Below are 17,204 nucleotides of genomic sequence, written 5' to 3' on the forward strand. Positions count from 1 at the left end.
CAGAGACTGCTTCAGTCTTATGAGTGTATCTTCAGCATGTAGGACCGCGCCTGACATATAAATACTTGAAAAATAAGTTGAGCAAAATAAAAGCATGAGGTAATAGATTTTTGGCATGTAAACATGCTTGCCAGGCACTTTAACAGCAAAATGGGGCCGGGCGCGGTGGCTCACGCCTGTAATCCCAGCACTTTGGGAGGCTGAGGCAGGTGGATCACCTGAGGTCAGGAGTTCGAGACCAGCCTGGCCAACATGGTGAAACCCCGTCTCTGCTAAAAATACAAAAATTAGCCAGGTGTGGTGGCACATGCCTGTATTCCCAGCTACTCGGGAGGCTGAGACAGGAGAACCGCTTGAACCTGGGAGGCGGAGGTTGCAGTGAGCCAAGATTGCACCACTGCACTCCCGCCTGGGTGACAAGGGCAAAACTCCATCTTAAAAAAAAAAAACGAACAGCAAAATGGTGGTCAAAAGAGGTAGTAGTTGCAATGGGAAAGGGCACACACATACATCTTTAAATGGGAAAGGTATCAAGAAAAAAAGTAAGGAACCATTGATATTGAATAGTAACTGTAAAGAGAAAACAACAGAAATGTGAAGCACCATGGAATATAAGATCAAAGGCCAAAAGCAGGCAGTCACATGCTAACAGCCTACAACGGTAAGAGTTCATGAACTCCCAAATGCTTGGTAGGGGAACAGAATGGATTGAAGACCCATCATCAGAACTAATGGTTCTATTGCTATTGACCTGTTGCCCACATCCCTCAATTGCTTTCACATAAGAAAATAAAAATGCTTTTCTTTTTATTATGTGCCCAAGTTACCTCTATTACATATATCTCAAGATATTAAAAAATCATAAATTGTTACTATTAAATATTTGTTAAAATTAAAGAATAGTAGCAATAAGCTTTTGATGATCACTTCATTCTGGCACAAATGCCACTGATGTTGCTATACTATGTGAGATTCTCTATATCTTGTCCCCAAATCTCAAGTAGGAGTGAAATGTAAAACGTACTGAGGAAGCAAGTGTCAAGTTCAGTGAATACTGTAATCCTATAATCAGCCTGGAGAAACCCCTGTTCCATGTAGACTACCAGCCAATGGAAACAGGTCATTCAGAATTACTTCAGATCATTCAGAACTCTTCCTAAATCAGAGTATCAATATAGGGTTCAATCAAGAGACAGAAGCCACACAGTAATTTGAACAGGGAAAAGTTTAATATAAAAAAAATTAGCCATGAGGCCAGGCGCAGTGGCTCATGCCTGTAATACCAGCACAGCACTTTGGGAGGCTGAGGCGGACAGATCACTTTGTGCTCAGGAGTTCGAGACCAGCCTGAGCAACATGGCGAAACCCCGTCTCTATTAAAAATACAAAAATTAGTTGGGCATGGTAGCCTGTAATCCCAGCTATTTGAGAGGCTGAAGCCGGAGAATCACTTGAACCCGGAGGTGGAGGCTGCAGTGAGCCATGATCACACCACTGCACTCCAGCCTGGGCAAGAGAGCAAGACTCCATCTCAAAAAAAAAAAAATTATTAGCCATGAGAGTGGAGTAACAATAAAGGTAAAAAGAGAACTCTGAAGAATATCCTAGGGTGAGGGAGAATACCCAAAGAAGGAACAACTTAGAAAGGGGAACTCTTCTCCAAGGCTGGGATTCAGATCTCTGTAGAGAAGGTGTGGTTGCAGCCATTGGATGGAAAAAAACCACTGGATGGAAAAAAAGTTTGCTAGGTTCCCTGGGCCATCGTTGAACCACAGTTGCCAGAAAAACAGGAAAGACTCCTCCAGAATTTAAGCATGCCAAGGCTGACAGGTGAGCACACAGTCATGGTATGAGGAACCAACTCACCAGCAAGGTAATGCAAGTCCTGGGGTACCTAGCATCTGCAGTGGGAAGACCACAGGAAACAACTTTCTGGGGTTAAAGCAGGCCAAGGCTAGCAGACAGGCCTGTAGAAGGAGAGGGGGTTATTAGGAGTGTACTCTCCAGGAGGGCAACCAGGTCTAGAGTCCAAAATGTGTTGGCAGGGAGGGGGAACAAGGGACACAGGAAACAACTCTGCAGGGTGCTAGCAGGCCAAAGCTGAGGGGCAGATACACAGACAAATTCCGGGTGCACAGAAGGAGTCAGAGAGTTAGAAACTCAGTCTCCAATAGGACTGCGGCATCTTGGTGTCCTTAGCTAGGTGATCACCAAACTGGCTGAGCCTGCAAGCTTATCAAGAGATTGTGTGGCCAAGGCAGAATGGCTCTGGCAACAATGCAAAAAGAGCAAGAAAAAACAAAATCCACAGGATACCGGAAGAAGGAAGACAAGCCCCCTATACTCCTGAAATGGAGTGCCCTCCGCTGCTAAGCTTAACAGTGTATTCACCATAAAGAAAAAATACTGAAAGAATCCTACCCATTAACCAAGCAGGAAATGAAGAAAGAGATTTGACGCTAAGAAGCAATAAAGGGATAACTGGCACAGCCTCTTAGAACCAAGAATTATCACTGTAAGAGCCCCAGGAACTCCAGGCTGATCTTGAAAGGCAATAATTTCCCCAATGTTGATAAGAAATATAGCTGGTATTAGCTATCAGAACATACTCTGTAAAGCCGCTGCATAAAAATCAATGTGATATAGACATAGGTATTTATATAAGAATAGACAAATAAATGCCACAAAAGAGAAAATCCTTAATTAGTGAAAACTCACATGAAGTCTATACATAACAAAGATAATAATTCAACTTCATTGAGAAAAAGGTGGGTTATCTAACAAGTGATCTTATAAGTCCATTTCATCCGTAAAAAAAAGGTAAAGTGAAACATCATCTGACATCCTGTTCAAATATAAATTCCTCAAGAATTATTTTTTAAACTTTTTTTTAACTAGTACTATAATAATCATCTTGTAAAACATGTAGGCATTAGGAGACATTTCTAGTCAAGACCAGAAACCCAAAACCAGGAGGTGGGAGGAGAGTACAAAGAGAACTAAATATATAATTGAACATATAAAATTTTGTTTCACTAAAGGTATTATAAACAATTCTAAAATATATGTATATCTATATAATACACGTGCACATATACATATATATATGCAGGTTTGCAAATGATTAGAGGTATGTATAAATGTGTGCATTATACCTATGCATATAGATAAATGTATTACATTTCCTATCTCTGGCTGTTGAAAAAAGCTTAGATGTAAGTTGCAAGAAGCATACCTACTGTCCAGATAGTGATCTCTGTAGCAGCCAGGGTCTGGACAGAAAATGAAATCCATACAGCAATTTAAATAGGGAGTCTTATAAAGAATTATTAACTATTTACCCAGAATTAACTACTAAGAAGAAATAAAAGACAACTCTTAGGAATGCCTAGGTTGAGGAGGAAAACCAAAGGAAATACCTGAAAGAGGTGCCCCCTTGCCAAGGCTGGAATTCAGATCTCATTGGAGGCAATGTGGCTGTAACCCACTGGTTGTCCCTGACATAGCTGTTCTAATATGATAGTAGGAGGGTCAAACTTCATGGGCAAGGAACTACAGGCCGAGACTGGCAAGCAGGAAGCTCTGTTGTGGTGCCAGCAGATCCAGGCTGGAAGGCAAGGAGCCGCAGGCAGTAACTGACAACAAAATTTCCTAGGGGATGAGTACCACTAGGCATCCCACACATGCCACTGGCAGCACAGAGCAAATAGGAACGGAAGCACACCAAAACCCTACTTCCTACAGTGTCCTTCCAACACCTTCTACTGACTAAGCTCATCCATACCAGCTGGAAAAGGAGATCTGACAAAGCAATGAAGGATGGATGTGGAGCTAAAATACAATAAACTGAGAAGCAGCATAGTCTTTAACACCATTATCCACACAAAGCAACTAGGGTTCCTTGAAGAAATGGTAGATTTCAGGGCAGGAGCAGAATAAATTCAAGATGAGCACTGAACATCTTGTTATGCCTAAAAATAACAAGTGCTGAAATAAAAAAAAAAAGAAAATAGGATGAGAGGAAGTTACAAGGACACAGAATCCAGCTTAAAAGGGCTCCTACTGATCAAAGCTGGGACAATTTGTGAATCAAAATAATTAAATGTATTAATGAATTCTAAACTACTAGAAAAAAAAGATATGTGAGTCCAGATCAATTAGGGATAGATGGACAGATTCATGGATACAATATATAGATATACAGATACAGATACACAGCTGTATAGATACACAGAGAAACATAGATGCATAAACAAACAGACACAGATAAAGGGAGAAGGAAGGGTAACAGCAAAGGTGGAGAGGTACAGGAATTGGAAAATCATTATTTTGTAACTATTATATAAACATTGAGTCAGGCAAGAATCATCAATGGATGCTAAATCCAGGGGATAATTTTGTTTTCATGATCTTACAAATATCTACCCAAAGGTTAGTTATTAGCTTCAAGAAAGAAAAAAAATGAATATACATTGTGTAGTAGTCTGAAAAATGGTTCCCTAAAGCTAATCCCTGGAACCTGTAAATGTTACCTTATTTAGAGAGTCTTTGCAGATATGATGAAGGATCTCGAGATGGGGATATTATCCTGGATTATCTGGATGGGCACTAAATGCTTCACAAGTGTCCTTATAAGAGAGTCGAGGGAAATTTCACAAAGAGGGAAATATGAAGATGGAACAGAGGGAGGTTTGAAGTTGAGGACCCTGAAGACTAAAGTAATGCTGCCACAAGCCAAAGAACATAGGCAGCTACGAAAAGCTGAAAGAGGCAAGGAACAGTGTCTCTCCTCTGAAAAGAGGGCATCCCTGCCAACACCTTGATTTCAGCCCAGTGATACCAATTTCAGACTTCTGGCCTTCATAACTGTGAGAAAATAAATTTCCATTGTTTTACGCCACCAAGTGTATGGTAATCTGTTATGGCAGCCCCAGGAAACTAACACAGTGGAAAAGCTTGACAATACCTTGACCAGGTGACACAAATTCATATCACTAATAAGGGGCAGACAGACATCACGTGCCTTCAGATGAGATACTCTGAGGACACCTATGCAGTATCCAGCCAGGAAGAATTCATAACCTAGAACTAAACATGAGAAAACATCAGAGAACCTAAAATGAGAATCGTTCTCTTTAAAAAGGGGGAAAGGGATATGGATAGAGAGGCAGAAGGTATTCTTCAAAAATGCCAATATAATGAAAAAAAAAACGGCTATATTAACATTCCAGTGACTAAATAAAATACCAATCCTAGAATGGATCCTATCCCAGAGAGAAGAAAAATGACATTAAAAGGTCAACTAACAAAAGTGGAATACAGATGGTAGATTATATCAAAGTATTGTATCAATATTAAATTTACTCAAATTGATAACTGAACTCCATTGATGTAATAGAATATCCCTATTCTTAGTGAAGAACTGAAGTGCTTAGGAGTAAAGGGACATGAAATTTGGAATATAATTTGGAATAGCTCATTAAAAAATTATGGCCAGGTGTGGTGGCTCACACCTGTAATCCCAGCACTTAGGGAGGCTAAAGTGGGAGGATCACTTCAGTCTGGGAAGTCGAGGCTTCAGTGAGCCATGACTGTGACACTGCACTCCAGCCTGGACAACAAAGTGAGACCCTGTCTCAAAAAAGTTAGAAAAGAAAGAAAGAAAAGTTAAGAAATTAAAACTTAAAATAATGTAAAATTACGTGCATATATTTTATATGTGTGTGCTGGGGGAGAAAGGGGAAGAGGGAGAGAGAGAGGAGATAGAGGAAGAGAGGGAAAGGGAGAGAGGGAAGGAGAAAGAGTGAGAGAGACACCAGCAAATGATAAAGTAAATGGGATAAAAGCTTAACAATAAGTGAATCTGGTTGGAAAGTATAGAGGTGTTCTTGTACTATTCTTCTTCTTGCAACTTTCTGTAAGTTTGAAACATCCCTCATCTCCACAGGCTACCTGAGTGTTCTCACCATACAGCAACCAGTTTCCCCAAAACATGTAACGACACATGGAGGGGAGGTGGGAGCATGAGCACACAAGATGGAAGCTACAGTCTTTTTTATAACCTAATCCTGGAAGTGATATACCATCCCTTCTGCATATGCTACCAGTCATACAGACTAATCCTGGTTCAGTGTGGGAAGGGGCTTCACAAGAACATAAATACCAGGAGACAGGGACCACTGGGGGCCATCTTGGAAGCTGGCCAACACAGACCTCTCTTTGGCCTCAAAGATTCACACCCCTCCCACATACAAGATCTCCTCACCCTCCTCCCAAGGTCCCCAAAAGTCTCATCCCATTATGGCAGCAATTCAAAGTCTAGAATCTCATCTAAGTCACATCCACGTGTGACTGAGGTTCTTCAGGTGTCGTTCCCTAAGTGTAGCTCCTTAAGTACAATCTTCCTAACCTGTGAAACTATAGACAAGTTACCTCCCCTCTACCCACTCAATACACAATAGTGGGATAGGCATGGAATAACTGCTATAGACATTCCTGTACAAAAAGGGGAGTAAATGCGAGCCCCAAAGAAGTCAATGGGTCCATAGTAATTCTGAAATCCAGCAGGGCAAATGTTGGAAGTTTCTGATTAAGGCTCACAGGCTGGGAATAAATTCTCCAAGGCTATGGCTCTGCCCTCTGAGCTACTGGTTCCACCCTCTGAGTCATACCTCCTTTTCGGTGAAAAACAGCAAGGTGTGTGGCTTCATGGTTGTTTTTAGCCTTCCTGCCAGTAAAATTTGGGGGAGACAAAAGTCTCTTTTCACTTTGTACTGCTTTTCTGCTTGTCAGTCCAAGCTAACAATGTTTCTGCATATATAATTACTTATAACTTTTTTGTGGGGGGGTCACCTGTGACTCTTATTGGGGTTTACTCAATTAAACAAAAGTGATAGCCACAAATCTCAAGTTAAACCCTTCTGTAGCTTTGGCTTCTGCTGAGTTGGCAGAGGCTTACACTTCCACGAAGCCCTACTATTTGAGAGGATGTGTAGGGCACAACCTTAATCTTTATTGAGAGCATCTGGTCTGACTGAATCTTTCTAAGGTCTTAAAAAACATTTTATTTCACACTGGGCTTCATCTTTAGGCCATATTTGCTCAGAAGTCATTTCTTAATTTTAGTACTCTCTGCTATCCAGAAAGATGGCATTTTCAAAACAAGTCCTAGGACCTTTTTGTTTAACAATCCTTCCTTTAGTTTCTCTCTCTCCTTTCACATTTTACTATGAGCAGCAAGAAGCACCATACTGTAAACCCTCTGGGTGGAAATCTCTTCAGCTAGCTTACCCAGTTCATTTGCAAAGTACATTTTCAACTTTCCACATAACTGTAGGCAACAGTGTTGCTAAACTTTCTGCAACTACATAAGAGGGATCTTCCCTCCAGTTTCCAGTAACACTTACCTAACTTCTTTGGGAAACCTCACTTGCAGTCTTACCGAATACCATGAGGCTCCAACTAATTACTACTTTTTTTTATTATTTATTTTTTTGAGATGGAGTCTCACTCTGTCGCCCAGGCTAGAGTGCAGTGACACGATCTCAGCTCACTGCAAACTCTGCCTCCCAGGTTCATACCATTCTCCTGCCTCAGCCGCCTGAGTAGTTGGGACTACAGGCACCTGCCACCACGCCTGGCTAATTTTTTTTTTCTTTTTTGTATTTTTAGTAGAGACGGGGTTTCAACGTGTTAGCCAGGATGGTTTCGATCTCCTGACCTCGTGATCTGCCCGACTAGGCCTCCCAAAGTGCTGGGATTACAGGCATGAGCCACCGTGCCGGGCCCAATTAATCACTTCTTCAAGGCACTTCAGGCACTCACCAACACTCCTCAAAGCCCATAGCTCATTTCAAAACCACTCCACATTTTCAGTTTTGTTACAAAGTCTATTAAGTAGTTATTGCTGGGTAACAAATTATCCCAAAACATGGTAGCTTACAAGAAACATTTACTATCTCACTCAGTCTCTGAGGGTCAGGAATTCAAAAGTGGCTTGGCTGGGTGGCTCTAGCTCAGGCCCCTCATGAAATTGCTGTTAACTGTCATTCAACGCTGTAGTCATCTCAAAGTTCAACTGGGACTGGAGAATCTGCTCCTAAGTTCATTCACATGGCTGTGGCAGGCTTCATGCTTACTAGTTTTTGGCTGGATGCCCCTGTTCCTCACCATGTGGGCCTCTTCATAGGCTACCAGAATGTTCTTAACCATAGGAAAAGCTGGTATCCCTCAGGGCAAGTTATGAGAAAGAGAAAGGAAAAAAAAAAAAAAAAAAAAAAAAACTTAAGAGAGATGCCACAGTCTTTTATAAATAAATCTCAGGAAAGAGATATACCATCACTTTTGTTATTGGTCACACAGACCAACCCTGGTACAATCTGGGAAGGTGCTATGGTTTGGATATGGTGTGTCTGACCCCACCAAGTCTCATGTTGAAATTTGATCCCCAACGTTCAAGGTGAGGCCTGGTGTGAGGTGTCTGGATCACGGGAATGGATGTCTCATGAGTGGCTTGCTGGTTCTCACTCTTAGTTCCCGTGAACTAAACCTGTTGGAAAAAGCCTGGCACCTCCTCCTCTCTCTCGTTTCCTTCTCTCATCATGTGGTGGCCTCTCATTCCCCTTCTGCCATGAGTGGAAGCAATCTGAGGTCCTTCCTAGATGCAGATGGGGGCCCCATGCATCTTTTATCTCCTGTAAAACCATGAGCCAAATAAACCTCTTTTCTTTATAAGTTACCCAGCCCCGGGTATTCCTTTGTAGCAACACTACACAGACTAAGACAGAAGGGAAGACACAAAGGTGTGAATACCAGGAGAAAAGAATCATAGGAGGCTATCTTGGAGGCTGGCTATCACAAAAGGCATGGTCCAAATATTTAGCAAACTAAAATGTGGCATGATTTCAATTCCCTGATGTAGTATAAGGAAAACAGAGACTTCACTTACACATTTTTCTTATGTTGGCACAGTAATTGTAACAATTGAACCTTGCAGAACAAAATGTAATTGTGGTATACCACCTGATGTTATAATGAACAATATTTGCTCTGTCATAATAACGTTAATAAGGCAGGGTGCGGTGGCTCACGCTTATAATCCCAGCACTTAGGAAGGCTAAGGCAGGAGGATTGCCTGAGCACAGGTGTTAAAGACCAGCCTGGGCAAAACGGTGAAAACATGTTGCTACAAAAATTACAAAAATTAGACTGGCATGGTGGCATGTGCCTATAGTCCCAGCTACTTGGGGGGCTGAGGTGGGAGGATCGCTTGAGCCCAGGAGATGGAGGCTGTGTGATTGCACCACTGCACTCCACCCAGGGTGACAGAGTGAGACTCTGTCTCAAAAAATAATAATTTTATAAATGATGTTTATTAAATTCTAGCTTTGAGAATTATTCTATACATTATGAGCTTAATTATGACTATTAAAGAGAATATAAATATTACCACCTTTGACAAATGTTAAAATATAAGCACAGATTTCAAATGTTAAGTGGTGAAGAGAGCTGAAGAGGTAGGAGGAAGATCAAAAATGCTATTAGAATCATCTTAGACAAATGATATTGTCCACACTTACGGAACGAGAAATAAAGTCAACAGAAGAACTAAAAATATTATGTAATAATACAGAGAAACAGGGTAAACAAGCTAAATCCTTACCCACCAGAGTAGTGAGTCAATAGATATGTAAAAGTTGTTAAATCAAGAAAAAATGGTCCAGGTGCAGTGGCTCACGCCTGTAATCCCAGCACTTTGGGAGGCCAAGGAGGCCAGATCACCTGAGGTCAGGAGTTCAAGACCAGCCTGTCCAACATGGCGAAACTCTGTCTCTACTAAAAATACAAAAAATTAGCTAGGCGTGGTGGCAGGTGCCTGTAATTCCAGCTACTCTGGAGGCTGAGGCAGGAGAATCACTTGAACCCAGGAGGCAGAGGTTGCAGTGAGCCGAGATCACGCCACTGCACTCCAGTCTGGGCGACAAGAGTGAAATTTCATCTCAAAAAAAAAAAAAGAAAAAAGGAAAAAATGGTATAAGCTTATTACAGATACAGATATAAGTACTTGGAAAAAAAGGATTAAAATTCAGTTATGTCTAGAAGCAAAACTAGGTGGAGGGAAGGAGCAGGAAACTTGTTTTTATCATACATTCTTCAATACTACCTTTGTGTTTTGTTTTTATTTTACTTAGCCACATGCCTCTTTAAAAGTTATCTGCCAGGCGCGGTGGATCACAACTGTAATCCCAGGACTTTGGGAGGCTGAGGTAGGCAGATCACTTAAGCCCAGGAGTTCAAGACCAGCCTGGGAAATGTGGTGAAACCCCATTTCTACAAAAAATAGAAAAATTAGCCAGGCATGGTGGTGTGCCTATGGTCCCAGCTACCTGGGAAGCCAAGGAAGGAGAATCACCTGAGCCCAGGAAGTCAAGGCTACAGTGAGCAAGATCACACCACTGTACTCCAGCCTAGGTGACAGAGTGATACTCTGTCTCAAAAAATAATAATAATAATTTAAAAGTTATTCCAATGTATAAAGGAAAATGATGTTACAATTATTTAAAACAACGAGACAATATGCATCAAAAGTCTCAAAAATATGCAGACCCCTTGACTGAGTAATTCTTCTCCCAGGAATTCACCCTACTGTACACCTGCACAGTAATGTATGAACAAGAATAGTAACTGTAGTGTTATTTGTAACAGCAAAAGGCCAAAAGTAATATACCAGTAAAAGATTGGTTAATAAATCAGTTCAAAAACTGGAATACTATGTACATATTAAAATTAGTAATGTAGATCTTTTTATTGACATGAAAAGACAATCATAATATACTGTCATATAAAAAATAAAGAAAAATATATATACTGTTATATAAAACCAGGTTACAAAATCATACATAGCAAGATTCCATTTTTGAGGTTTCTATACATAGATGGGTAAAAAGGCATATACATATTAACAAGCACAAAAATACACCATACACACACACTGATACAGAGTCTAGAATAATATGCCAAAATATTATACTATCTAGGAGATGGTATTATTGCTGAATTTCTCTTTATGTTTTAAGTATTTTTCTGTACCACCTGAGTTATTTGCATATACTACTTTCATAACCTGAAAAAAAACTGTCTAGTTTGAAAAATAAATGTGCATATACCTTGACTCTGCAATTACATATGCAGAAATTGGTTGCAAAAAGTAATAGGATAAAATGTTCTGGCCCGGGCACAGTGGCTCATGCCTGTAATCCCAGCACTTTGGGAGGTCAAGGCGGGCGGACCACTTGAGGCCAGTAGTTCGAGACCAGCCTGGCCAACATGGTGAAACCTCATCTCTACTAAAAATACAAAAATTAGCCAGGTGTGGTGGCAGACACCTGTAATCCCAACTACTCGGGAGGCTGAGGCGGGAGAATCACTTGAACCCAGGAGGTGGAGGTTGCAGTAAGCCAAGATCGTGCCACTGCACTCCAGCCTAGGTGACAGAATGAGACTCCATTTCAAAAAAATTCTGTCCATATAAGAACATTTACGTTAGAGTTATAGAAAAAAACCATGAATATTCTATACTTCCAGTCAAAATCCAGACAGGGGACAGAAACTACACCAATTATTTTGACACAGAAAATTTAATATAAAATACTGTTACCTAGGTATTTGAAAACTGATGAGGCAAAAAAAAAAAAAAAGAATACTAAGGTATCAAAAAGAAGTTGCAAGAAGCAAATACTAGAAAACCACACCATTCATACTACAAGCAAAGTGTCAGGGAAACATACAAAATGAGACTTAATTTAAAAAAAGAAAGAATTTTAAAACTATAAGAATAACTGAATATCACCTTTTCTTATGTTCCTACAGGGTTTTTTATTTGGTTGGTTGGAACTGAAGTTGTTTTGTTTCATAGATAGGAAGAGTAAATATATTCTGGGTACACAAAACTATAACAAGAACAAGAAAAGACAATTTTAAGTGCTGTTGAACAATATGAATTATCTCAATAAGTAAAAGGGCTTCTGACTTCATAGTGTAGTTATGTTAGAGTTCAGTATATATACAAAATTAATTATTTTTTTAAATTACAATTTCAAAATAATCACTTACCAAACACTATTCCTTTAGCAAATGGAGGAAACAACTCTGAATGTCGGAATAAGTTTTTGTGAATTTGCCATAGTTCTTTGTGTAGTTTCTTAAAATCACTGTATCTCTTCCATACAATTATCTAAAGAGAGAAAAAAATTAAACATGTATCTCATAACCATTTAGGTTCAGATATCTGAACAACAAATAATCCTTTCATTAAAGTGTTCAAAATTGTCATGCAAAGGCAAACACATGTCCTAAACAATATGATTAACTGACTGAAATTAACTAATAATATTTGCTTTAAAAATATAAGGCAGATTCCTGCTGACCAGGGGTACAAAAAAAATAAAGTAAAAATATATTACATATAAAGCGGCAATTCTTCCTCAAACTATTCTGTTTTGGTTTCAAATTTTCATTTTAAACAAGTATGGTTTTATTCATACTGGAAAAATATTCAACCCAGTATGGAGAAGATTTATACTATATAAAATGTCACTTCATCTCTTCAAAAACCAATTACAATTGGCCTGCAAATGAGTTAGATGTCAAAACATGTATCCTTTCTCAAAATAATGTATTTATAAAGACAAAATAATTAATTTAGGCAATTTTTAAACAAAAGTACATACTCGGTATTTGCCTAAAAGGATAAACTGGCCGGGCACAGTGGTTCACGCCTATAATCCCAGCACTTTGGGAGGCCAAGGCAAGTGGATCACCTGAGCTCAGGAGTTCAAGACCAGCCTGGCCAACATGGTGAAACCCCATCTCTACCGAAAATATAAAAACTAGCAGGGTGTGGTGGTGGACACCTGTAATCCCAGCTACTCGGGAGGCTGAGGCAGGAGAACTGCTTAAACCCAGGAGACAGAGGTTGCAGTGAGCCGACACAGTGCCACTGCACTCCAGCCTCAGCAACAGAGTAAGACTCTTGTCTCAAAAAAAAAAAAAAAAAAAGGATAAACTGAGTAACACTGAAGAAGTAGCTATGCAGCAAGCAATTAACATGGACTTTCATGTCATAAATCTTAATTTACACTAGTAATAAGATGTCTGCAGGCAAGCTGAATCCTGACCAGAACATCATTAAAATTAGCATATTTTTAAAAAACAAAATATCATCTAGATTAGACGACATGTAAAAAAGTGTGTTTTCCTTCATTAGTCTGAATTATTATTTAACCTTACTCAGATTATACCTAAAAAAAAAAACCATTTTGTAAAGAAAAAGGATTTGAAACATGGCCTTGATATCACAGATTCAGCCCCTCAATCTCTAGAAAATAGAGTAAAATTGAGTTTTAAATCCCATTACTTCAGATACTGGGGTCTTTACTTCTGAAAAACTTAACCATCTCAGTTCTAACAAAGTTTTCTAACAAGTTTTTCATGTACAATAGAGTATAATGCTAATGAGCAAATAACAGGTCAAGCAGGTAACCAGGTGTGATTTAAGAGATTCCTGCCAAAAAACCTACCCTCTGTATGTATAAAACTCTTCAGCAAACTTTTTCATGCTGCCAAAAATTCTACCTTAATTAATGTTTATTGTTTTTAATACAGTTATAATCCTAGGAGGCTAGGCAGACTATAATATGAATTAATTTTTAAAAACTGCTTCCTCCTGATGCTTCCCTTGTTCCTCCTGATGTTCCCTGTTCATTTACTCAACAACAAAAAGAGTCACCAAACAAATATTTCTATGGCCCTACTTTCCACTAAGCATCATATTCTTACAAAGTATGAAGAGAAGGGAAATACAGGTCCTGCCTTCAAAGAGTTCACAGTCTAGTTAGGAAGAATAAGCCAACACATCATAAGACAACATCATCATAAGACAGCTTGAAAAATGCTGAGAGGGGCAGTCCAAGAGTGCTGTAGATGTAGTACCTAAATCAGCCTTGTATGTCTGAGAAGCCTTCACAAAAAGTACTACCTTAGAGAGTCCTGAAGGGAAGTGGTCAGTAGACTGACAAAAATAAAATAAAAGGGGAGGGCACCGGGGGTGAAGTTTCTAAAAGAAGAGTGAGATGCTAAGTATGTATTACTAAATGAAGACAATTAATTTAGGCAATTTTTAAACAAAAGTACATACTCAGTATTTGCCTAAAATGATAAATAAACTGAAGAACACTGAAGAATAAATAGCTGTGTAGCAAGTTTTGCTACAGAATGGTGGTGCCATGCCCTGAAGTGAACACTAAGGAAGAAGCAGCAGTTCTGAGGCAAGAAAGAGGTTCAATTTTCAACACATTTGACTTAGGAGCTCGTGAGGGAGCTGCTTGGAGCTGTTCAATGAGATAGGTTTAGGGTTGAAGAGCAAAAACTGAGCAGGATCTATTAGCTTGTAGATTAAAAGATCAGTAGCAGATAGGCAGTAATCACTCAGGAAAGGTTTCTCAGCATACGCAGTGAGATGTGAGGATTCTAACAATGAAATAATGGGAACAAAAAATTGTTATTTTTATATTTTAAAAATATATCAAATTACAATCATACGACATTGCCAAGGAATTAAAGGAGAAATGGTTGATGGGCTTATGTAAGCAGTACCTTATATAAGGTAAATGTCATTATAAACTGGACATTACATAAGGTTAAGGTCATTATGACCTGGACATGAAAGTTATTCAAAAGACTGTAGCTCATGGAAACAATTAGATTTGCAGATAAAATTTTTATTCTAGGCCGGGCGTGGTGGCTCACGCCTGTAATCCCAGCACTTTGGGAGGCCGAGGCGGGCGGATCATGAGGTCAGGAGATTGAGACCATCCTGGCTAACACAATGAAACCCCATCTCTACAAAAAAATACAAAAAATTAGCTGGACGTGGTGGTGGGTGCCTGAAGTCCTAGCACTCGGGAGGCTGAGGCAGGAGAACGGCATGAACCCGGGAGGCAGAGTTTGCAGTGAGCCGAGATCATGCCACTGCACTCCAGCCTGGGTGACAGAGCGAGACTCCGTCAAAAAAAAAAAAATTATTCTAGTTAAGTCATTTTTAAATACTGCAAGACAAACTTAAGGAGCAAAATTTTACAATTTAATCATAATAATTATTAAAATACCATGGTATATGAACCAGTAGATAGTCTGTCAGAGCAAGAATTAGAACCCCCCAGGTGAGAATCTGTGTTTCTTCACCATGCCCTAATTTATTCAATCCTATATTCCTTCTTCTCAACCCTAGGGCTGCAGAACCAAAATACCTAACAGCATCGCAAAATGTCACATCCACTGCCTCCTTTTCTTCTTACTCCTTCTAAGTTCTGAGGTTTCCAGAAATCTTCAAAATACAAAAGTGAACAAAGGTATACTTCCACTACAACAGCAAGTACTGATGTTCATATCTGGACTATACAAAGTCCTCAGAGACACATTTAGAAATTATTTTCTCTAATTAATGTTCAATACTTTCCCATTGAAAAAATAGGTCTATAACAACCTCTTTCCTTATTGAACCAAGTCTCCATAAGTTTCTTATTTATTAAAGTCACTCTGAAGAAAATGTCTCAATGAAATATTAATTCAGTGACAACCATATAAAACATACAAATAAAAGCTTAATTTTAAAAACATTCCCTTAAATATTTTCTACATACATGTTTCCTTTTCAGATAATTACACTTAATAACACCAAAAACTTTTTAGATTCCTGTATTTTACAGAACCACCAATTGAATTAACTTTGTCCTTTTCACGCTCACATAGTTTTAATATTTAAAATTTGCTGGATTATCTCTTCTTACAACCAACATCACTACCACACTATTTGCTTATGGATTTTATTTTCCCTCTTTTCAAGAGCCTTTCCTTTCCCGATATATTTCTGAGTGTGTACCTATTTTCTAAAACGATTTTTTCTCACGCTTGTAATCACAGCATTTTGGGAGGCCGAGATGAGCAGATCGCCTGAGGTCAGGAGTTTGAGACCTGCCTGGCCAACATGGTAAAATCCCGTCTCTACTAAAAATACAAAAATCAGCCAGGTGTGGTGGTGGGCACCTGTAGTCCCAGCTATTCAGGAGGCTGAGGCAGGAGAATCACTTGAGCCCGGGAGGCGGAGGTTGCAGTGAGCCAAGATCATGCCACTGCACTCCAGTCTGGGTGACAGAGCGAGACTCCATCCCAAGAAATAAATAAATAATATAAATAATAAATAAATAATAAAACTATTTTTTAAAAAAAGATTTAAAAGTTAGAGATTTCTGACATAATACATAGAAAGTCCTGTTTCAGTTCTTTTCCTTTCCCAAATTTCACCAGTGAAATATCCTACCTGTAGAGAGAAACAGGTACAGGTTAATTTGTTTAAAAAAGGGTGAGGGGGAGCAAAACCATCTCTTCTTCACTTTTCTGCTGTCTATTCATGTTCTACACAATCTACTGAATGAGAGGCCACAGATCTTTTAGCATTCTTAGGAAGAAAACACTGATGTGGTGGCATGTGCCAAGGTATATATAAAAGAAAAACAACAAAATTTCTCCTATTTTATAAGGCTAGCGTATTACTAGCCCTACATTTTGTTAAACTATCAGTACATCTAGTCCTCAATAGCCCTTGTGAAGCTTTACTATATAGTCTAAAGCAGTAACAAATGAATAAGTTAATGGAGAGGGAAAGTGAAAGGAAGTGAAAAACAAACTCTAAGTGGTGAATTCCTCTCCCAAATGAGAATTCTAATGTTTAAATACACTAAGTGGGAAACTAAAAAAAGTACTGTTATAATTTCAAGATTATTCTACATTTTAAGAAGCCAACTAAATAGAAAACTTTTAAAAATTTATACCACTTCTAACAAAGAACCATGCAATTGTCTAACTAAAAGACACTTACAAGAGTTTTCGGATGAATGGTTCACCAACAGTTGTTATTATAAAAGAGTTTTCCCGAAAAAAGGACTAAGAAAATGGCAGAGAGTATGTTCATGGATAGGTTGGTTCAGGATTCTCCCTGGAAAATGGGAACATCAAGCTACAAACTACAGCACAGCAATCAGACAATGCATTCAAAGGAAATACACCCATTTTCAATTTTAAGAGTTGTAAACTAGAAATCTAAAGAATAGTTCACACTCATCAATTGATACAAGTAAAGACAGAAAAGT

At 39.0% G+C, this 17,204-nt stretch overlaps 1 protein-coding gene across 14 annotated transcripts in view; it reads right to left on the reverse strand.

Annotated features, from left to right (window-relative positions):
- RPS6KC1 (ribosomal protein S6 kinase C1) overlaps window positions 1-17,204 on the reverse strand; it is a 213,303-nt gene that overhangs the window by 178,642 nt on the left and 17,457 nt on the right. For 11 of the 14 annotated variants that reach the window (XM_003814160.5, XM_055108240.2, XM_063597223.1 and 8 more), the window contains one exon: window positions 12,112-12,232. The exons of 1 other annotated variant lie outside the window; for it this stretch is intronic. In XM_003814160.5, coding sequence (XP_003814208.1) covers window positions 12,112-12,232 — 121 coding nt within the window. Of the gene's footprint in view, window positions 1-11,848; window positions 11,949-12,111; window positions 12,233-16,933; window positions 17,051-17,204 lie in introns of those variants that run through there. 2 more of the 14 variants (XM_034946648.3, XM_055108252.2) reach the window with 2 other exon arrangements.

This window comes from Pan paniscus, chromosome 1 (genome assembly GCF_029289425.2).
Source record: "Pan paniscus chromosome 1, NHGRI_mPanPan1-v2.0_pri, whole genome shotgun sequence".
NCBI lineage: Eukaryota > Metazoa > Chordata > Mammalia > Primates > Hominidae > Pan > Pan paniscus.